Genomic DNA, 24,311 nt, shown 5'->3' with positions numbered 1-24,311 from the left:
AAATTATCATTCTGAAAAGTGAAATCTCATTCTTCAGAGTGAGATTACATTCCAAAAAATTTAGACAGTAGAGAAAAACCCTCTATTGTAAGATAGGCGCCTAATATAAGATAGCAACATTTCTGTTAAACTAATAAATGCTGTACATTGGTTCCACCATGAATTTATTGGTCTTGGATTGAAAATTCCTTTTTAGTATTTAGTAGGAAATTCACTATTAAATCATGACTGTAGTCATTGTAAAAAAAGATTTTAGAATTTACATGTCTTCAAGTTTCATTGAGATGAGACTTTAAACCTTATTTATTATTTAATAAATAAATATTTGTCATAGTGATAGAGTAAAGTCGTACTAATAGAAAAATATGAGATACGTTGAATTGTTTAATTACAGAAATTAGATTTGACCGTAAAGCGTGAAAATCATAATATAAGATATTCAGGGTATTTCTAATATGAAATAACCCATGTTCCTATATCATAATGAAAATTGTTTGTTGTGCTAAAGTAAAAATGTTATTATACAATAATGAAAAGGACAACCGGAATAAACGTCGAATGTACATTTCCGTGATGCTTGATTCCAACTATCTGAAGACGAGTTCTGAGTATAATTTATCATGCTTATTTTTTGCACACTGGCTGTTTGTATTTTAGAAACATTAAATACAATTTTTTAATTACAATACTCATATACTTCGTGTTTTGCTATCGATTTCTCGACGCATCTCATATTAGGAGTACAATTTTTTTGACTTAGCGATTTGCTCATTTTTTACATTTCTTTAATTAAAAAAAAAAATGGAATTAGAATTAAATTTTATATAACGTCATCTTAAAGCTTATCAAATTCCCTTCAAAATGAACAGCATTTACCCAAAATGAACTCGGTATCTCATAATAGGGGCTTTTCCTCTATATTTCTCAATTAACGAAATATATCCTTCTAGAACGAGATTCGCTATAATTATTATATTTTACAATAGTCTGCAATGAAAGTCTTTCATGTGAACGTGAATCGCGTAATGTCTACAATTTAATATCTTCAAATTTAAACTTGCTTTACCTCGGAAACTCTTTCTTTTCGTTTTTCCTCCCGAGGCAAATTATTCTATGCCATTTTCCTTGCGCTACGAAACTCGTTTCTGCCCCAAAAGTCGCAACTTTTTCCCTTTCTGATTCCGTGATTATTTGCATAATTTGATTCTTTTTACTGTTAAGTCCTGGCGTGAAAAGTGACACGGTACCGACGCAATCTCTCGTTGGCTGGTCTTTTTATCGAAATGAAATCGCGTCCTCAGTTTTCGAGATGCATCACGCATGCACGTTAAATTCGCGTGTGTATCACACATGTCCCTAATGAGTATTACAAATAAACCGTACGCGAGACTGTCATATAATTCAATTAATTAGCAATCAGCAAGGAATATAAACAGTTTCGCGATTGCGACTACTTATAACGAGATTCCTGATAATTTTTTCGGCGTTAATCAGTTGCAACCGTCCCTCGAGTATTAACTCTCCGGAGCTGACGCCAAAATTTGTAACACAGTTACCAACGCTGGGTCTGTAAGAGTCATTTAATTTATGTTAATTAAAAGCCATTAATTTCAATGACCAAGTGGCATAACTAGTATAAAAAGGAATAAATACTAAGTATATTTTAATAAGAATAATTCAAATTTGCAAATGTAATGTAAAATTGAATTGATATTTTTGACAAAGAGATTTATAATTGAATAGGTCCAACAGACTCATCGTCAGCTTTAAAGGATTAAAATTAGAACGTATAGGGGATAAATAATTTTATACGATTATGATGGAGTGACATCGAGAGTTGCAAACGTTTTCTTACAGTTGTCTGCGGAATCATCGAAATTTCAATTCATATGCATTATCTATCCTGCATTTGCGACAAGCCGTTTTGCATTGAAAGAAATTGTAAGAAAATATTAATTTTCATTAATACAGTTGCAAAATTAATTAACAGTTTAAATTAGTGATTTTTAAACGCACTATGAAATTCATTGTAATTCATAGACAGCAATATTAATGAACGGGAAATATATAGGGAATATATATATAATAAGTTGCAACTAATTTTCTAATTAATTTAACGACTAAGCATCAAGATGGAAACATATAATCGCATTTTTGCACGCTATATAATTTCCCGTAAAGCTACGTCGTCGCGTCAACAAGTTTGAAGCGTTAAATTTAACCCCCTATTTTAAGAGCCGACCACCCTCGGTCGGAGTGTCGAAGTGAATTTCCAACAGTGGAGTTCCGTCCGCGCTCGCGCTCTATTAAATGAGACCTCAACCGTGTTTTGTAATCGAATATACTCCATTCTCGTTGCAGTAGTCCGACCAACTACGTTACTGACTGTGCACACAATACAGTCATTTGCAAATTCGCAGTACAAACCCAAAATCGTACTCGGCGCGGTTTCGTTGGTACTCGATGCAAACACAAATGGCTTCCGTAATGTATTACGGTATCTCCGATGGAGATCCGATTTTTGCGGTTCCGAACATTTTGCCCGCAATCGTGCCAGATATTTAACAAATATAATTAATTAAGGATGTATTAGACGTATTTTTTCACAAAATGGAAAATTATAAAAAAAGTTATACATTTTCCTATTTGAAAGTAATATAAAAAGTTTAATGGCGATTTAGAACTTGGATCGGAAATTATTTCAATAAGAAGTAGACATGTTTTTAAAAATAATAAGATAAAATGAAAAAATTTGCATTTAAATTAAAATAAATAAAATTGTATCATTAAATATATAAATACTGACCTTATTGATCTGTTTCGTAATATGTAATATTTATTTTTATACAGAAAATATAAATTTCCAATTCCAGTCACTTTTTGCAAACTATACACCTGACTATACATCTGATACATCCTTATGTAAATTAAGTTAAAATTATGACTAGTACAAAATCGAAATATACGTAAATATCAGCGGATGTTAGTATTTTTGAATTGAAACAAACTTTGACATAGGCTGCGCTAATGACTGTATATTAATAATTAACAAGATTAAAAGAAAAATTACAAATCTATTTGTGAAAGACTACACGTGTCGTCGTTTCTCCGAACGGCTTCGATGCCCTTTCGATTTACATCCCCGACTTTTTGCGAAAATCTCGTCTTTTGATTTTTATATTCGCACACTCCTTCTTTCCCTATCTCGCTTTTCTCCCTTTCGCACACTTTCTTTCTCTTCCGCTCGTCAATTCACTGTCATACCCGGTTTTTGCGACAAGCATATGTAATATATACACACTACATTAAACTACGCTTTAAGAGGCCTACTTAAATAATGGGCACACAACACGAGGGGTTAAGGTATAATATATATATAATACACATTATATATATATTTACGCGCTGAGATACAACGGCTAATTAGTTGCAGTGCATCAATATCTTTGTCCGCCTGCTTCTTCACTAATTGTAAACATCGTTCCTTTTTTTCTTCCTTCTTTTCTTCTTCTTCCTTCTCGACACCGTCTTCTTTTTTTTATTTCGTTTTGTTTAACAACAACAGACTTACTTAACTCTAATTATGTTTCTGGTTTGTTACTTTCTAAGGCCTTGTTACTAAATATGCTGTCGCTAAGGCAGTGGCTCTTTTTTCTTCTCTCTCTCTCTCTCTCTCTCTCTCTCTCTCTCTTTCTTTCACTCACTCTCACATTCTTTCTACATTCTTCCTTTTACTCACAGAGACACGTGCATGCATAGTCCGAACGAGAAATCGACGATTAACTTCCGGTGTTTGAGATTTGATTCGCGCGCGAACGCAATTCCTTTTTATTATGTATCCGTAAATCGAATACGATACACTTCTATTCGGAGAATCGACGATTCGTAAAGAAAGTATCGAAGTGCTTTTCTCCTTGTTCTCTACCCCATAAAATCCAATTGACACAAATCGAATCATATTCACTTTGTTCATATATGACTATCGATGTTCACGTTGAGGTCACATTAATAAATTGCGAGTCGATTTCATGGATTCGCGATACGAAGAGATAAGACAACGACTAATTAGTCGCTGAACCGGAAGATCAATGCTCGTTTCATGATTATTAATTCAGCTGAATTATTAACATTTCTGTCTGATTGATAAAATCAGGATAAATGGAGATCCGTGTGATTAATGAAGTAGATCGTGAACGCGAGGCGATAAGAAGTTGGGCGTAAAAACCGCGTGTTGGATTAAAGATTTTTGACAATGATGTAATAAGTTTGACAGGAAACTTATTAAACCTAGATTAACGAGTTTATATGTTTCTTTTGATATATTGATTAATTATTCAATGTAAATTTTTACCTTGAAATTACAGTAATAACCACAGAATTTAAATTCATTATTAGATACGTCTGTGACTTTAATTAATAAATAATATCCAAATCAGATATTTAATTGTAATGGCCTTTTTCTATAGTAAATCTTTTTACGCTAATCAATGTATCCATTGCTTTCACAGGGAATAAAATACCTTTTTTTTACAGTAAAAACACATATTTATGCTAAAACCGATCCTAATTAAAATTTTTGACATATATGAATATCGATTTAATATAATGTAATTGTTATTTAAATATTTTATGTTAAATTGATATTCAACATTTCTTAATATTAAAATAGTACAATTTATAAGTGAACAATTAACATAAAAATAAATATTTTAAAACATGAATTCTGAGACAAATGAATAAAATGTATCTATTTAATAATAAATGTTAATTAATATTATATAATAATCAATGTTAAATAATATTAATTTAATAATCGTGTTAATAATTTAATATTATAAATGTTAATTTCACCGAAAAAAATATGTTTTCACAATTTGCTTGCGAACTGTGTCAGTGTTTTATTTTTATGTTAACATATTATTTGTATTACTTCCTAATATATTTATTTTATAATTTAAATTCTATTTAATTTAATTAATACACAGATTTAGGTGGCTCGATTGAGATACATGGAATATGTTAAATGTAACTATAAATTATCTAACTGTGTATATTCTGATTCGCGTAATTACATGTCGGAATACGGCAAGAATATCGCGCTCTCTTGTATTGCGAGGATGATTGTATTACGACATCTAATAGCGATAATAAGACCTGCGCGCCACCACACCTTTCACAATAATGAAGAGTATTATGAAATCTGCGGACAGGGCTGTTATTATTCCGCAACGAGTATTTACCGAGTGCTCTTTCCCTCATCGCGTTTCCGGCCTGGTTAAAACGAGAAATTCGTTCGTCATTCGAGTTCGCCCGACTGAGCGAAAATTCAAATTCTGTACCTCCGAGCTGTAGCATTAAGACTATTTTCGGCCAGGAAACGTGAATCATTTCGTTGAACTTCAAAGCAAATATTCAAAGCAAAGGGCTGCATTATTCAAGAAATATAAGCGAAATATAATACAAGTTGGGTTATTTAGAATAATACAAGTAAAAGTTACTTAAACAAAGTCGTAAGACTTTTAAGGGTAATGTCAGCTTACTACATTCGTTGCCTATTTTTTCGGAATAGAAAGTTGTAAAAGAGATGATGATCATATAATATGGAATTCTGTTGACCGACAAGAGTAAAAAATTTTATTTTGTGAGTTGGTCGGGAATATTGCTCGGAGATACAGAGCTTCGACAAAGTGAATAATAACGCATCATCATAATTTTTCCTGGGCCGGTTCGACGAACAGTTACGTATATTATTAATCAGACTATGGACCTCTTGAAGATGACAGCGAAGCTTCGTTGAATTTGCATTATCGTTATCCTAGATATACGGAAGCTCGCGCCGTGAAACTTCGCTCGACATGAAATTGCTCTCAGAATTGAAATTGGAGCTTCTTAATATAAATATTTCATTCCAACTCAAATCTATCATTTATATATACATATATATATATATATAAGAGCTTGTATAATATAAAATATTATTCCAAATAGAACTTTAAATAAAACTGGCAACCACAATGATTGGCTCATCTCACGTTTTATAACTGCAATATAATATCCAATAATCAAAAACTACCAAATTCAAATACTTCATACACTTGTTCGCTTAAATTTTTATGATTGTTTCAATAATAATAACCATTCTTAAAATTATTCTTTGGTATCTAAAAATTATTAAAAATAAGTGAAAAATATTTTCTTAGTTATTATAATATTAATTGCGAAAAAATTATATTGTATTTTATTATTTAATAGGGGATTTTGTTCGAACAACAATTGACAACAATATCGTATTTGTCAGTGATTCGAAGGAACTTGTCGACCTAGCCCGGAATATTCAGAACACATCTGAGAAAATTTTCGGGAAAAGCACGAGGAGGAAGGGGAGGGGGGGGAAGGGAACGAGCAGTACATATCGTCGTCGACGGCAGCTACGAAAAGCCGCGGTGCGTGAAATTGAATTTTAGGTCGCCCGATTCACTCTCGCGCACATTCGCGGCTTCCCGGTGTTAACCCCTTCCCCCTAACCCTATTCCCGACCTTGCTCTCATCCGGTACATCCCCGCCCGCGAAGGGGAAGAGGTCGATGAAAAGCAGAATACGAGCGTTTAATCTAAAATTACAGAGGCCTTTGAAGCACCGGGACATTTTGATGCAGTCTTCTACTTTTTCGCGCGTCAAAGTAATCTCGTTTCCCTCGAAATTCCGCGAGATGACCGCTACCGCGATTCTTCCTCCTTCATTCCCCACAGTTCCTCCTTCCTCGCCTTTCATTCCGGGATCCATCGCAACTAGGTCGGCCGCGGTAATATCGCGAATAACGAAGTTTACGGAAGCAAAGACGATATCATTAGCTGAAGAAAACGGGCGACGCGGTAAGTGGAAATAAGTTTTGAGTTCGAAATTATTTAAATTGATGTTGCAAAAAATCTGATTAGTCATTAATGGTTCGAGTGAACCAGATAAATCTTATTAGTTAGTGCCTGTCTGTCGAGTAATTTAACGATGCGATCCGTGCCAAGATGTGCGATATATCAATCATAATTATCTCGTAACGGGTAAGAATTCGTACCACTCGTAAGGTGGTATTCTTAGGACGATATTCATAGTTGGATCTTATATTTAGGACCGTCCTAAGTATAGTCTTAAGATGTCATAAACCAGAGAGCCATATTAGTATTATAAGACATTACTTAAGACGGTCTTAAAGTAAGAAGGGACTATGAATACCGGCTTTTAGTCCATCCTTATTTCATGACCGTCTTAAGTAATGTCTTAAGATACTAATACAACCGTTCGATTGGTTCATGACATAGGCTTAATCTTATGTTTTATTCAATGGGCTTCATCTGATGACGTTCATGGATGAAGCCCATTGAATGAAACATCAGGTTTAATCACAAGTTAACTAGATAATGAAAAGTTGAGCCTAAGACTGTACATAAAACAGTCTCAAATATAAGAATCAATTGAATATTGGCTGTAGCTATTCTGTACTCTCGTGATTGCTTCAGATTCAAAGTATAGATTCGACACTTAACTGGCAACACGAGAATCCATTACAATCTTGCAATTGCAACTACTGTCAAAAGAATCCGGAAAGAATGTCGTGAGTACTACACAAGGGTCTCCATGAGTGCTCTTAGACTAACAGAAAAGAGCTCCTTCTATCTCTCTTTCTCGCAATATATCAATAAAAAAAGTTTATTAGAAAAAAGACGAGCGAAAAAAAGAGAAGTAGAAGAAGCTGGTAGGATAGTCGCAGGGTCATCCGCGTCAGCAGTTAAGAGTTAAATCAAATCAAATCTATTGATTCCAGCGAGAGACTGACCAATTTTCAGAAATGAAAACCCTCTCTCTCCCGTTTTCTCCCATTTCATCTATCTCCCTTTCTCTCTCGCACCTCTCCCCTTTGCCGCCTCGTTAGAAATCAGCCTCGTGGGGACCTCCAAAAATGCAGGACGCAAAGACGTGGACGTCGGCGTCGTCGAGGACGACGTCGGCGACGCTGGCCTGTTTTATGCGGACGCCGCACTGTGTTGAGTGATTTGTGTGTGTGAGTTTGTGTGTGTGTGTGTGTGTATGTGTGTGTGTGTGCGCGCGCGTGTGTGGTGTGTGTGTGAGATCAATACGTACTCTAGTTCTCTCTCTTTCTCTCTCGCTCTTGCCTCTTCTGTTCACCCCCCCCCCTCTCTCTCTCTCTCTCGACGCTACGACCGAAACCCGACCGGTCCCTCGATCCTGGTTCCTCCAACCCACCTTCCACCACTCTTTCACCCTTACCGAGCCCGCTCCTCGCCACCGCTGCTCTCCGCACCCTTTCGCTACCCTTAAGCCGTCACTGCCTTCTCCTTCGCTTCGTCTCTCGACTACCTTACACCCCTTTTCACTCTCTCGTCGCTCAGCTCGCGGTGAGTTCTTCCTTCCCTTCCATGTAACCATCCCTCCCCTCCAGCCAGGATTTATTACCGTTATTATTTTAACGCCCAGTGAATGATTTGCGAGAGGGTGGACTCGCTCGCTCGCTCGCTCGCTCTCTTTTTCGCTTCGCACGTGACGTGTAAAACGCACACCCATCCGCCCCCGCGAATGAGCGTAAGAGCGAGGGAGACAGACTGCCGTGCATAGGGTGAGTAATCTGAAACTCCGGTAACTCGACTGGTGTTAGAGATGTTTTTAGAGCTCGCGCGCGAACCTGTCGGGGATTGTGATGGCGAAAAAATGGTAGATCCGATGGCTGAAATGAGGGGTTGAGGAACCTTGAGATCGGTTTCCAAGAGATATCAGAAGCGTTTAACTTTCGGCACCGGAAGATGTATCTTCCTTCGCGCCTCCGTCTCCGATTTCCTCGCACCGGGCTTTTCTAAAAGGAGGATCGTCTCGTACAATTTCTCCATTACTCTCCATTACCACGTTCATATCGTAGTTTCTTCTATTTGTCGTTATATGTTTCTACTCACTGTATTTTACTCGCTTTTAGCGTCAATCAATAGATTTTTTTAAGCTCTTTTCAACGTCCAAATATATTAGTAGATCTACTCGCGTTGCTTGAAATAGCCAAAAATATTTGCACTTAAAAATAAGATAAATATATATATATATATGAGTATTGAAGAAAGAGAAAGTAAAGATGCAGAATGCAAAAAGTGCAAGCAACGCAAATAGATCTTATGTCACAAAAATATTATTACAACAACGTGCAACAATTAATTATATTGATTAATCAATTTTCTTACTTTTCTCCCCGTCATTCTATATATCTGATATTTGGCAACAATTCCTTTATTAACCGTGCCTGCCTTTATTTGTACACTTCCTCTTACACTTCTTCCATACGACTGCATTATTTCGGTCTATCGATCCGACAATTCATTAAAGTTCCACGTCGGTCGATCAAATCTGCGGTTTTAGTGTCGCGCCGTTTGAATTCACTTGGAACGAAAGCGCGATCATCCGACCAGAGAAATTTTATGTTCGAACATGGAACAAAGATCGACTCTATTTACGAAAGCTCGGCGATTTTATGAGATTCGACGACATTCGATGACAAAAATGTGACGATGTTGTTTATCGAAAAATTCAATAACTTTCGTATTAACTTTCGAGTGCGTTCGCACTCGAATCGGAGAATAATAACAGATTGTGCTTTTATATTCGACAATTATCGATACCTTAAAATGAAATGAACAAAGAGAGCGTCTTTGTGCGCGAAATGAGAAACAAATTCTTCTGAGTAAAAATAACACAATGCTGTTTTTTGCAATCGGCATGATTTAAAGTGCAGTAACACGAGACATCTTGACATTTTAATCAGGAGAAAATCGACTCGGAAATATTGCCCGTTGCCGCCTATTAACAAATGTCTCGTATATATGAAGGTTCGTGTATTTCCTCGCCCGTCTGATACATATCTCATGTCGCCGTGCCCCGTTTTATGACTTGGGTAATAAAATGTCGAGGCAATTATTTACTGAGAAATTGCTGCGATATAACGCGTAACGATGTCTTAATGAGAGCGACGCTTTTTAGAACCGCAGACGGCTGTGCACGTGAAACTATGATTATTTGTTCGATACGTATCAGAGTATCGCGCTCGAAATAGATTTTTCACGCCGGATCTCTGGAAAGTGGTTCACGAGAGAGTGAAAATCTGTGAGCATTTTAAACTGCAGGAGGAAAAGAGCGGAATAGTGATTTTTCTACCATGAAATTTTCTCTTCCACTTGGAGTATAGAAAAGCAAATAGAAAGTAGTAATAAGAGCAATAAGTAACAATGTAAAAAGGATTTTTGAGAGAGAGAGAGAGAGAGAGAGAGAGAGAGAGAGAGAGAGAGAGAGAGAGAGAGAGAGAGCAAAAGAAAGAAATAATCCTTCGTATTTGGAGAAAAATTCAATAAAGTAAATAAAAATTGCTAAAATAAAATTAATGAAAAATCTCACAAGGACGTTTAAAGAGTGTTACATAAATAAAGGAGAGATTAATTGCACGTATGAAATTAAGACGACGAGAGATAAAATGGAAAAAACTAGCCGAGAACTTGAGAGAGGGAAAAAATGAAATGTATCAAAATTCCTTAATTTCCTTTTTTTAAGAGCATCATGTGCGAATTGCGGGGACGATTCTCCGTGATTGTCGCTATCATCGTCACCGGTCACCGGAATGAGGCAGCTGGAGAAAATGAAACGGAAAGAGGGAAAGGTGTTAATTTTCGGAAGCAACTTCAAAATAGGAGCCGAGGAAACTTCAACGTCGCACTCACGACAAATCCTTCGCGATTCCAAGCGCTTTAAAGAAGTTTGTGAATATCCTCTTCACCCGTTTCAACGCGATGTTGTATTTTTATTACGTGTACCAACTCGGACAGATCTAAGTATAGCACGGTTTCAGCGGATTATATATAAAAGGAATCAGAGAGAGAGAGAGAGAGAGAGAGAGAGAGAGAGAGAGAGAGAGAGAGAGAGAGAGAGAGAGAAAGAGAGAGAGACACCTCTCTAAATAAAATAGAAAAATAAACTGCTAATGCTCTCTGCCGCAAGAAAGATGTGACAAATATCTTTCGTCAATATTTATGGCGCAATACAATATTTACACGCTCGTATTAATTTCGCTGCCTGAATTCTTACACGAAAAAAAAAAAAAAAAAACAATTTTGCTGAAGTATTTAAAAATTTAACTAGATACAGATCTGACAATAATTTTATTGATCTATCAAAATAATTATATAGGATCCTCAATTAAATTGATTGCCAAAATTTTTTGCAGCATTGCTCATCGTGCTTGAGACGTAATTATTATGATGATCTAACAAAATAAATTTCAGTTTGTTTCTAACGAAATTTTTAGGTACTTCAGCAAAATCATTTTTTTTTTCTTATATTGATATACAGCGTGTTCTTTGCCGCTTCTCGTTATATTTTATTTCTCCAAAACGTTTTTGATTAAAGATAGTTTAAACTGGCGCTTGGTCTTCCTTACATAAAAAGCCATCTGCGAGTTGGAGTTATCCGCGGACTACTCCCATAAGAAGTTACATTCGTATCGTCATAAAACCGTGTCGTAAAGACTCGAACCGGCTCTCGTCGGAGACAATATAGATGGGAAGACATCCGCGCGCGCGCGCACACACAAGATGTTCCGGCGTTTTTACCTCGAAGAGCATGGCAGCGGACAATCGGATATAATAGCTGGATGTGATTAAAATTTCAATAGTCGAGTTACGAATCGCGTGCATTAGGATGTATCCGATGGGAGAGGCTCGTGAGAGAACAATGGGAGGGTATTAATTTCGCTTCTCTCGTGGCGCTCGCGAAAAGCAGAATGCAAATTATTCGAGTGTACCGTGAAAACTCGGAGGTTTGTTGAGTACAGTTGTTACCACCGCACTATTTCGCGTAGAAAGAAAAACTTATTGGATAAAGTTGACCTAGAATCGCGCTAAAAATCCACGTCCAATTTGTAATTGCGCTGCACTCAGAGAAAAACATAGCGGTGGCAATTATAAAGATGATAACTAAACGAGTTTTACATGTAAAATTAATATATATGTGTGTGTGTGTGTGTGTGTGTGTGTGTGTGTGTGTGTGTGTGTGTGTGTGTATTGAAGCTATTGAATAACTATTTTATATTTGTAATATCTATAAAATAGTTTATTCAACTATATATATATGTACATTAATATGTACTCTCTAAATTCATTAAAGTGAAATCTCACTCTAAAGAGTGTAAAAATTGAGTTAGTTGTGAAAAAGAATAGATCAATTTTCAATCTTTAGAAGTGTGATTTTGACAATTTATTCTAAAAGCTTCAGAGTATATACAACTTGTATAAGTATGATTTTTGATCGCTACCGTAATGTATTCTTCTTTGAGGCCCAGATTTTCTGATTAATATTGATCATGATTTTGAACTAATCTCACTTGACTTAATGATAATGTAAAAATTCTGTCTTTATGATTTTGTAGTGTTAACTTTCAAAGTTTACTCATTATGAAACTGTCAGTTTAGTGATTAATCATAGCTAAAAAAAAAACAATTTTTACATTAGAATCACAGATTAACAATAAGTCCAATCACAAGTTGACTAGAAAATAAATCTAAGTGTGCAAGTCCTCAGGAGTAGTAAAAGTAATATATGATAGTAGTATTTTAATAGTACTTAGATACCTAAGTACTATTAAAGTGTCTAATAAGTATTCGACTGTTTGTATCGCAAATCTATTGTCGTTTAATGAAACGGCTTGTCGCTCGATACAATGCGAATTCAACTCTGTAAAAAGTGCCTGCAATACGTGTGTATGATTAGTAAAAATGACTAAATCAAATAAATGTACAAATTCATTTTTGTATGCAAAAGAGAGAGAAGAGAGAATATAGTATATTATTTTTGTACAAAAAACCAATCACACACTGCGGTCACTTTTCACACACATAAATTTGCAGCGTGTTCTTTTTGATTTTATTTCACATCACCCGGTTGTACTTTATGACCGCGGATGATCAGCATTCCAAAGATAATCCGCATCCCACGGATCAGATATTTTTCTCAGTGGGACACGAGGCACATCGCGACATATTTAATAAACGACTGTATCATGCGGCAGCTGGAGCTTGCTGGAGCTTGCTGGAGCTTGCTGGAGCTGCCAAATTAAGACTCGCGCGGAATTACAATTTACGCGAGCTCCTTCGAAGTACGGGAACACGGACGTCTGGCGTGTCGCGAGACGAGACTTTAATCTGCATTGTGTATAGAAGTAGCCGAGGCGCGTTCCTCGCGTCGCATAACGCAGAGTACTGCGAAACGAGTTTCTCACACTTCTTCTCTCATCCGTTCTTATTCTTCTTCTTCTTCCTGGATTTTCTCCAGCCGCAAATCTCTTACCGCACGCGCAACTTTTCACATTACATTATTACTTCCGCTCACATATATTTTTGTCTTTTTTTTTTATTATTATTATTTTTTTTTATTTTAAACTGGTCCAAAAAACATTGCTTATCATTTCTTAAAAGTGAACTCGGCGGGAGATGAACGATCCGTGAATCGTTCTTTCTCGCATCGACGGGGAGGAAATCGACCGGAAGTTAATCGATGAGAAAATGATGATAAGAAGGGATCTTAACTTCACCGGGGGCTGTCGCAAACGAGGACGAAAATCAGCAGTGTTAAAGCGTTAATTGTTCGTCGAACGCGTCACTCGCGATGGCACCAAAATTATCTCGAGAGATATCGATATCTGTGAGAGGAGTTATGACGAGAGCGTAGTCAAAGGAAATTTATTTTTATATAAAATTCTGTCTCGCTTCTCGTACAATCACGTCTTTCATTATACAAGTTCGTGTCCCGCGTAATTTTTTTGTTCACAAATAAGTCTCACGTTATACTTTCGAGCAGAATGAATTTCGCAAACTTACTTTATAACAGCGAGAGTGCGTTCCTTCTTCAAAAAGACTTTATCGATAGATCGACTTTTCGCTCTAAGTAAGTAAGTTTTACAACTTAAAAGTAGATATCGACCGTTCCGAATCCATTCCGAAACTCAAAAACGCATGCTTTCTTACATGTAGATTAAAAATAATTCGAAGAATTTGGATTGTTGCAATTAAAAAAAAATTGGCGATTGATAGTGTTTAACATATTGATAGTGTAACGAGGTAAATAATCGTGTTACACGCAGGCGAGCCAGCAAGCAAATTTCCGCAACGGGAAGACTGATGATTAATTTGGCGCCATCCGCAAGCTCGACGCGCGAGTAAATAATTAATAAACTAATTAGCATCGATCCGCTTATGCACAATCTTCTCCTGACCTCGCATATCGCGTCGTCGATCGAAGGCTGCGGATTTGCTTCTCGTCTCTCCTCGATCTCTACAACCCTTTTTACTCTTACATAATACTCTTCCTTTACGTAATACTCTCCTTCACGCACACCTTCCCTCCTCTCATCCTTCTCCCTCATGTTCTCGTTAAATTGCGTGCTTACGAGAGCTTTTAAGACTCATGTATTCCTACGCGGCATCATTCTATATACACATATATATGTGTGTGTGCGTGCATGTGTATGTCGCGTGCGTGCGTGTAAAATATATTGTATAAGAGAGAGTACAGATTGCCACACCTCAAGTTCCAAAATTGCATATTTTAAGACGTATTAAAGATAAGAAAGACGACGAAGGAGAATGATTTCGGTTTCCAGAACACTATCAGGCTTCTTCTTCAAGATAGATACCTTTTGTGCATTATAGTACATTTTTTTTTCTCTGTTTTGAACATCTTTGAACGTCAGACACGTGTGCAGGCTTTAAATTATATTCACTCAGAGAGCCTCCGGCGGTCAAAAACTGTTAAGACTTTCGGAGATATACGCGACGTCGGAATTCGAGATAAGGCACCCTGTATACGTGCCGGTATGTTATACACATATATACAACAATGCAGTAGACTTTGACTGGAGACCTCTTTTTAGATGCTGTGCACGTTGTTCCACATCGTCCCGTGCTTTTTCGCATCTGCTTTCCAATCGCTCTCGAAGCAACGACGGTTGCTAAGTCATCTCTTTAGTTCCTCATTTGCTCCTGTCGGTGCTGTAGCTGCTAATTACCGTTAATCAAAAACCGCGTTGAAGCACCATTCGTACCGTAATCATAGCTCAAGGCGACGAACAATATCGAAATAGAGGTGAAGGACAATTCAGTCATTTGATTTAGATAACAATTCAATTTTCTCCAACTCTTTAAAGTATATATATATATTAGGGTATTTCAAAATTCGCAACTCAAGATATTACAGCAAGAAAGTTTTCAAAAAATTTAAGTAAAAAATTTGTAAATTTTTATTTTAAACAATGGTATTTGAGATATAAGAATTTAAATATGGTCAATTATAGACTATGTTTAGATTTGTAAATATTAGCTGTGAGTCACTTAGCTGAAGTTCGCGTTCACCAGCATTCACTGAACTATTATATGGATAATCACATAAATGTAATTTAAATATATTTAAACCTTTATTATCTAAAAATTTCGGTTAAAATAAAAATTTACAAATCATTTTTAGAAATTATCTTGTAGTATTCTGAAATTTTAGTGTGTATGTGTATGTGTGTGTGTGTGTGTGTGTGTATATATAAAAATTAAATTGTAAGAAAAATTGTTAAAAAAGCGACCTTAATTTCAAGTCTCAAACATTCAATTATATTATTTTAACACTAGAAGTACCAATGTTTCTTAGTCAAAAGAACCAAGTGAATAAATTACTGTAAAAATAATGCGATAAAAATCATATTATATGATATTTCATCAATATCAAAAAACATAATTATTGAAAAATCGAAGAATTTAGATAGAATCCTATCGTTTTTTATACGACAAATATAATATTAATTTAAAAAAAAGAAACAATCAATAATAATCACTCGATATTTCTAGTATTAAGTAATCATTTCTTGAAATTATAGACGAAAAAGGAATTTATCGATAGAAATTATGGACTGCTCGATGCGCAACGGTGCTCAAGGGTATCCAAAGAGGAGGCAGAAAACAGGGAGGAAACCTAATGCAAATGTAGTCGGCCATGGCGGGCCAGTCCGTGTCGAATTATCTATAATACCATTATATCCACTGTAATACCGTTAAGCCACGGTTACGAACGGCTGGTGCAACGCGGTTTTGCAGCGCGACGAGAACTGTCACCGTGACCGGGACTAGGAGCCGGAATTCCCGGCCACACAAGCCACGACCGCAGGACCGCCACGTCCTACTCTCCTCTGCTTCTAGATATCCTCAAATGGACCTGTCGATTGAGAGTGAGGGATAAGGACGAACGAATGGAAACGGAAAAAGAAAGGACGTGTCGGTGTGTGTGTGTGTGTGCGTGTGTGTATAAAATAACGCGCGATCGACGTTCTCTTTACCGATGGAATTTAGAAAAATATAGGCGAGATGGTAGAAAATAAAGTAAAAGAGAAAGATGGAAAATACCGGAGAGAAAAGCAAGAGAAGAGCGGAGGGAACGAATCCCATATCGGTAAATTGACGTGAGATCGACATGTTTCTCTAACATCTATCGTCTGCAAAGAGGATCGGCGGCAAAGATAGATTGAAGAAAAAAGTCCAACCTGTTCGGCTACGATAGCGTTAAATTCTAGCTACCAGGCGCTCGATCTTCTTGACCTCTTGAAACTTGTCCACTTAACCCTTGACTACTGTAGCGCATTTGCCAAGAATTTCAGAACAAATCGGACATCGCGGCAATTGCGAGACGCAATTTATCGACTTCGATGTCAGGAATTCTCCTGGTAACATCTGTAAAATCGGACCGAGTTAAATGCACGAATCCCAAGGGACTTCCTGGTCGATTATCTCGTTCGTCGAGTCTCTTACATTCCGGCAACACATATATATATGTGTGTGTGTGTATGTATGTATGCACTGTAATATTTCTTTTTTTATCTTTTTTCCACCCTTCGTTCTTAACTTTTGATACATACACGCACGCGCGTTATCCTTCGGCAAACAACATCTCTTTCCTAATTTATACACATACATGTACATGCACAGCCAAGTGTATCTATCATGTCGAGCGTGTATATACGTATTTACATGCAATCACGCGCGAAAGAAAATCGAAAGTAGGGGAAAACTCTCGATCACCCCGTGATCGATAACTTCCCTCCGTCTTTCTTTATCTCTCTATCCATCTTTTCCCCGAGACTTCTTATTCCTGTTCCTCTATTTCGTTCATATATGTGTAGTACCTATTTTTCTCATGTATTTATATTATTTATACATTTTCTTCCTTTGCGATGGGGATGTGCTCTGCGAATGGAGATCTCCCTTTATTTTCTTATCTTATAAATGTAAATTAGTAACAATCACATATTGGACAATGTTTAACAATACATTTAACACACGCGTGAAGCCGGACGCTTTTCTTCTCTGCTGTGTGACGTGCAACGGGCACACCCTATTCTCCTGCACGATTTCTTGCAATTACGATGATGACGACGACCCTCTTTTTTCCCTTTCTCACCTTTTCGTCTCTTTTTCTCCATCTCTCGTTTCTGCTCGTCTCTTTCTCTTTCTCCCTCTCTCTCTCTCTGTCTTTCTCTGTATTCCTACAATGATGACTCTATACTCTTCCGCCGCGCCTTTGTGTTTTTTGTTATTTACATTTCCGTGCTTTTTCCTCCCATTTTCCTACCCAGTTCTTATCGCACAGCCCTTAGACATTGTAATCGATTGGGCAAAATGTATTTATTAACGGAGGAATTTTTGCGGTAACATTTCCATCACGATTAATCCTCCGGATGGAAACAGTCTTTCGTATTTTTAATTTCATAACGCGCGTCTCTTTGAACAATTGGTTCTTTCTTATTCTTATTACTGGAGCAATTAATTAACAATGGATATACAGTTGAATTATGGTGCTTCAATTAACGTCGCAACATTCTTTCGAATTTTACTTACGTGCAGCACGCATTTATTTTCCAATTATATCCGCAATGCATATTCTCGTACAACGAGCGAGATCATAATTTTTTCAGAGTAGACGCCAGCGAGAAGCGTTTTAGCGTTCTCGTTAGATTGAGTAAATAACAAAATGGTCGATCAGGATGGTCGATCGTAACTCACCCCGAAACAATTTCTCCTACGCCCGGCATTTTCTCCGCGCTCGTATGATGCACTTATGTCCACATGAATATAGATGCGTACGTAAAATATAGACACTAACATGCCGTAGTTCCCGAGCACAATTCATTACTTGATATTTTTGAGATAATAGAAAGATTTAAAACGGTATTTCACTAAAAATTTAAATAAATTTCTATTCATCCCAAACTTGATAATGATAAACGAATAAACTTGTTGTATAATAAAATTGTTATATAATAGATGAATATAATTTTTTATATTCTATAAAAGCTACATATATTTATTTATTTTATGAAATCAAATTCTTTATAAAAAAAATATATATAAAAATTTTAATAACGTTCCTAAAAAAATGTTACATTCTGCATGGAAATTTTCTTTATACAGGAAAATTTCAAAATTTGAAGACAAAAATAACTTCAAGAAGTGAAAAATAGATTTTCAATGGTGAACTAGAAAGAGAATTGATAAGTTTTGAGAATATTGATTTCACTTCTTGATTTTTGGTTCGATTCGTTTATCTGTCGCTGTAGATTTGTCGAATTAAAATAAGATTCACGTATGCGGACTGCGCGAACGAATTTTTTGGATTCTCGCGATAGACGTTTCTCGAAACGTGACGTAAGATTATAATCGGATTCAGCGACGATTAATCAAAGTACGAGTCTGATTCAGCACAAAGGCGCGGCTTGGCTTTTCTATTCTCTTTCGTTCTCTCTTCGTCCTCCGCGTGGATCGAAGTTGATTGCAAAATTATGCTCTTCGGAGCTTCGTCCCTTCTGTGTAATTAGGCCGTATTTGCCTGTCGAACAATTTACTCGTATTAATTATTAATTATTAATGAGACTGTGAAACATCCGATGATTCATTTCGAACTCTCTTGAGTCCGATTAAATGTTGCATTCAAAAATCATTCAATTTAAGAGATATTAAACAATAATATCGTAATAACAAGCTTTTCGATTTTACTCTCTTTGAATAAAACTTCAAAAAGCTGACATAATTACAGTAACATAAAATGATATAAACATATTCAGTTATATTAATGTATTTATATTAATATAACTGAATATGTGATATTTTTTTTATTATAAAAGTGATTAAAAAAATATGATATTTAATAATTACCATAAATGAGTTAAATAAATATTAGCCTATCAATCAAAAGTAACCAATTTAACTTGATTAAAAATTATCAAGAAAAGATGATTTTAAAAAATACAATTTAAAAAGAACAATTTTTTAAGAATTACAAAACGATATTAACGAAAATGACATTCGGTTTATGTTAAGAAATACAATATGTTCTTTTCGCCAATGATATTTGACCAATAATTAATAATTTTCTGTCAAGTTGAAAAATAGCTTTTCCCCTTTTCTGAAAAACTTAATTTTTGAATTGTGTCACTTTTGAATGGAGCGATATCTCTTTCTAAATCTGAATTAAACTGAAAATTCAAGCGGGACGTGCTTCTCCATACGTGTGAATTAAACTAAGATAAACGATCGAGATCGAAAAGCTTGTCGTAATTATTTCCATGGAATTTGCAATCGAGGGCGAGGTAGGATACGCGATGAGAAATCTACGCAGAGAGAGAAAAAGAGAGAATGGATCGAGTCGAAGAGTTACCTTCCTCTCGTTGAACCAGAAAGAGCTTTCGGTGTCGTTATTTCTCGAGTCGAATCACCTGTTATATCTCCAATTGGAACAGGTGTGACGTGCAAGACGTTTCCCGCAGCGTGTCTAGTATAAAATCATCGACGTCAACGTGAACGAGTTGCGTATATAGTCTATTTTTATTCATGTGCGGACGTATGTGACGTGACTGTGTGCGTGTGCGATCCTAAGATCGAGGAAGGGACGATCCGTAAAATCGAACCATCCATGATGGTTTTCTTCCATGATGGCAGATATATACAGATATATTTCCAGGGAATGGAAAGTTACTTTTTATTAAAAGTAACAAGTTACAGTTATTAGTTATAGTTATCAATTTTTAAAAGTAACTCGTTACAGTTACCGTTACTTGAGAAAGTAACTTTTCGTTACGTTTCCGTTACTTCTTTAAAATAGACAACTACCAATCACAGCAGAGGGACTTTCTAGTCTCAAGCGCTATGAGTGGCTAGTGTCCAATTGTGTGCAAAGTAACGAAAAATTCATAAAAGTAACTGTAAAATTCGTTACCGTTACCAAAAAAATGTAACTTCGTTACAGTTACCAAAGAAAAACAGTAACGCAGTTACCAGTAAAGTTACCAAAAAAGCATCTTGTAACTGTAACTTCGTTACAAGTAACGAGTTACTTTCATTCCCTGTATATTTCTCGGGAGGTCCTTTCGGTAGGTCTTTCTTTCTGTTTTTTTTTCCATCACTCTGTCCGGCCCTGCGTAGCCTTGCTTTCAACAACGAGAAACAACAATTAACGATTTCTTTAGGCGATGGACAGATTTGTGCGTATCATGTGATCTCCCACACCTCCTCGTCTCTTCATTCCTCTTCGTCTTCATCTCCTGCCACACGATCGAGAACTTTCCCTCTCTTGTCGCGCTTTTTATTTTACATGATCGAAGACACTTTCCTTTTATTCCGCGCTTTATTTTACGTGATCGAGGACGTTCTCTTTCCTTGTCCTACGTTTTATTTTACGTCGAAGACGTAACGGTGGTTGCATGTGTACGTGTGTATCCATGCCGTTGAATACTGTCTGCTGGTCTGCTGTTGTCTGCTGGTCTCCTACTTTTTTTCCCCTCTTTTCGGGAAGGAGTTACACCGAGTCTCTCGTTACACAAACGGAACGACCCTCGAAAAATCGACTTTCCTTTGATTACTACACCCTATCACATTCTTTCGTTACTGCCCTGCACTCCGTCGTTCACGTTCTCTTTTTATCGATTCGTTTGCCGTATCCCTTCGATGTTTCTCCCTTTCCTAACTCACCGTTCAAGTGGCTTTAACTTCGTACACTTTTGTTTCCTAAACTACTTCTTCGTATCTTCAATTCGATGGAGACAATCTTACTTTCGTAAGATTTTGTTTTCATCTACTTTTCCATAAATCAGCTAAACTTTAACCGTTCTGATTTTCTTCGTGTTCATTTAGAATTCCCGCTGACGTAATTAATTCTTACCGTCTCCATCTTGAAATCGACTCGCAATTTTTCTATCCTTCACGATAAATGAAGCAATCCTACATCTAAATATTCTAGATACTATAATACGTTTCTTGATGCTACATCTTGAAATATCCCAAGAGCGAACGCACGAGTTTTCAAAAGAAATCGTCGAGCGAAATAAAGGATAAAAAGGTAGTCGATAAAGCGCGAGCGAAAAGAACGAAGTGAAAAATAGAATGTAACAGGTAAAGGGAGTAAGCACGATCAATTCGAATCTAAAATGTAATAAATCTGTCGCGAACTCCGAAGGAAAAAAGAAAATCGATGACACTTGAAATCACAGCAAGCCTAAAAGGAAGTCGAAGTCCCTGACACTTCCTCGCGTGAAATGAATGTTGATCACCAATGTGATCTCGCGCGACCAATCTCCACGCCGTCCACCACCGACACCGCCTTTCGCATGGTCGATCTCGATAATCGAACGCATCGTATCACATCGCGTCGCGTCGCATCGCGGCGATGCATCAGAGGATCGAAATGCGGAACGCAGGACGGAAGCAGAGATTTTCTCGGAATTTCGCATGTTTTCGCTTTCCCGACGTGGCGAATGGAAAAAAAAAGTTGACACTAAAATTTTCGCTTCTCCACCCTTCGACCCTCTCCTCACCTTCTCGATTCCCGATTTCGAATCGGTCTCGAATCGCCAAACCATTCCTCCCTCCATCACGTGATTCTCGTCCGACATTTCTTCGCGTCATTCGTCATTTCCTCGTTCTCGTTTCTATGTTTATCTCAGCCTGTCATGCTATTCCTCTCTCTCTCTCTCTCTCTCTCTCTCTCTCCCTCTCTCTCTCTCTCTCTCTCTCTCTCTCTCTCTCTCTCTCTCTCCCTCTCTCTCTCTCTCTCTCCCCCCCCCTCTCTATCTTTTCATTTACCCTATCTATTTATCTGTCAATCTCGTTCTCTCTTACTCTTGTACAAATACATATACACATACATATACGTGCTCACATGTACACGTACATACACTCTCTCACTTCGACTCACTTTTCATTACAGGTTTATATTTTAATATTTACGATTATTATTTGCGGTAATGTCTAAACGAACACATATTATATCTCGATAACGTCATTCTTATTTATCATCCCGTACCACACATTTTAACACCCGCCCCCCTTCACCCTCCAACAGATCCACATCAGCTGTATAAGAATATACCAATCCTCCTCTCGCATTCAAAATATCACCCTCTCTCTCTCTCTCTCTCTCTCTCTCTCTTTCTCTCTCTGGCCGAAGAAACTACCTATCTACGGTTTTTCTTTCTTTAATGTTGCTTCATTAAAGTTTAACGACTTATACCCTAATGTGTATGTGTTCTTTTGTGTGCCTATACATCTCCTTTTGTTGGATTCTGCATCTATTCTCTTTTTCTTTCTTCTTTTATCATTCTTTCTCATACATTCATACACATTCATACGCTCACTCTTTCTCTTTCTTTCTTCTTTCATTTCTTCACTCTCTCACTCGCATCGTGTGTAACGTAATTTAATATATAATAATAATTGTGTCGTTATCATTCTATCGTGTATTTTAACATTACTCTTCAATCGTTTCTCTTTATATATATAATATATTTATATATTTATATATTTATATCGTTTACTTCATTATTTAATCTTTATTATTATTTCTCATCATTATCATTATTGTTAACTATATTATTATTTATTATTTATTATTTTATTTTGTTTTATTCTTTATTATTGTATTATTATCATTAGCTCTAGACATTACGTTTCCCCCGTTCTCAGTTATTCTTGTTGTTTTTGTTGTTGATGAAGTTATGGTTCTCCCTTTCCTTCCTCTTTTGCTCTAGTCAGCGGAACCGAAGTCGTCGACGAGACCGGCCCGCCGTTCCTCTATCTGATTCTTGGATCCTTTCGCACTCTGCTACTTCCTCACTATTCTCCTCGCAGTGCTGGTGTTCTTTCTACCCGTGTAATATCCCGGGGACATTCCCTGTGTGATCCTTCGTATACTTCCTCGTATTTCGTCTAACGTTTTCACAACGTCGATTTGTCCTCGATCGAGTTTCGCTTCGATCGAGTCTGGGTGCTTCTCGAGTAATTCTAGCACCGTGAAGACAAGCTCTCGCGGATATCCCGCGATAGAAGAAAACCCGTACGATCCTGCGTATTCAGGAAAGCGAAGTTGACCACCCTATGGCGGGTCCTTCCTGGAGATCGATTTGGCCGAACTTGCGATGTCTACCCTGAGAACCCTGGAGAGATCTCTTCTTCTCCTGCGATGTTGATGTGCTGCCTTGTAAATCACTGTACGTTTTCTCCGAGGGACGAGCTTCGTGTACTGCCCGCCTGTCGAGCCGTACTTTCGCCACCGACGCCACAGCCACCACCAATCGCGGCATCGACACTTTGCCGCAAACTTGAGGAATAGCTCGAGGATAGCGATCGACACGTCGCGCAAGACGGACCGCTGGGACGCGACGCCGAAACGACGAAGGAATTTCCAACGGAAGTGCCGGCTGCTGGATCTCCTCCAGGACCTCCACCACCACCATCCGCGACAACGGCACTTCATCACCGCCCGTCCGGGCATCCCGAGGACGAACAGGAGGCAACATATGGCGGCAAATCGATAGATCCCGGTCGAGCGTGGATCAAAGGAAACGCGAACATCGTTGAAGACCCTCCGCAGGACGAACGTGCCCGAAAAAAGCAGGCCGGAACCGATTAGCCGAAGGAATCCGAAGGGACACTCCAGGACACGGGTATTGTACTGCAGCGCGTTCGCAGGGAGAGTGATCAGAATTGAACAAAGCCAGAAAAATTGAAGGACAATCGATGGGTTCGATCGACCGAGCGAAGATGCGCTCGATATCGAGCCGATGCGGCCGCTACCGCAGAATGCCGTGTCCTTTTGGCCGACGGTGGTCGAAGATGCCGTGGTATTGGACGAGGAAGGAGTGGTGCTGGTGTCCAGATCGTCGGTGGATGTTTCCGGTTGACCCGGCTGCGAGCCCGGAT

The 24,311-nt window shown here is 37.4% G+C and overlaps 1 protein-coding gene across 1 annotated transcript in view; it reads right to left on the bottom strand.

Annotated features, from left to right (window-relative positions):
- Positions 1-24,311, bottom strand: part of Mid1 (calcium-permeable channel component Mid1) — a 124,984-nt gene that overhangs the window by 8,969 nt on the left and 91,704 nt on the right. The window contains exon 4 of the mRNA XM_011062074.2: positions 1-24,311. This exon is cut by the window's left edge and continues 8,969 nt beyond it. Coding sequence (XP_011060376.1) covers positions 23,485-24,311 — 827 coding nt within the window. The 3' untranslated portion in view covers positions 1-23,484.

The sequence above is a fragment of the Acromyrmex echinatior genome, chromosome 12 (genome assembly GCF_024713525.1).
Source record: "Acromyrmex echinatior isolate Ae372 chromosome 12, ASM2471352v2, whole genome shotgun sequence".
NCBI classification, from domain to species: Eukaryota; Metazoa; Arthropoda; class Insecta; order Hymenoptera; family Formicidae; genus Acromyrmex; species Acromyrmex echinatior.
This window is presented reverse-complemented; position numbering and strand designations above follow the sequence as displayed.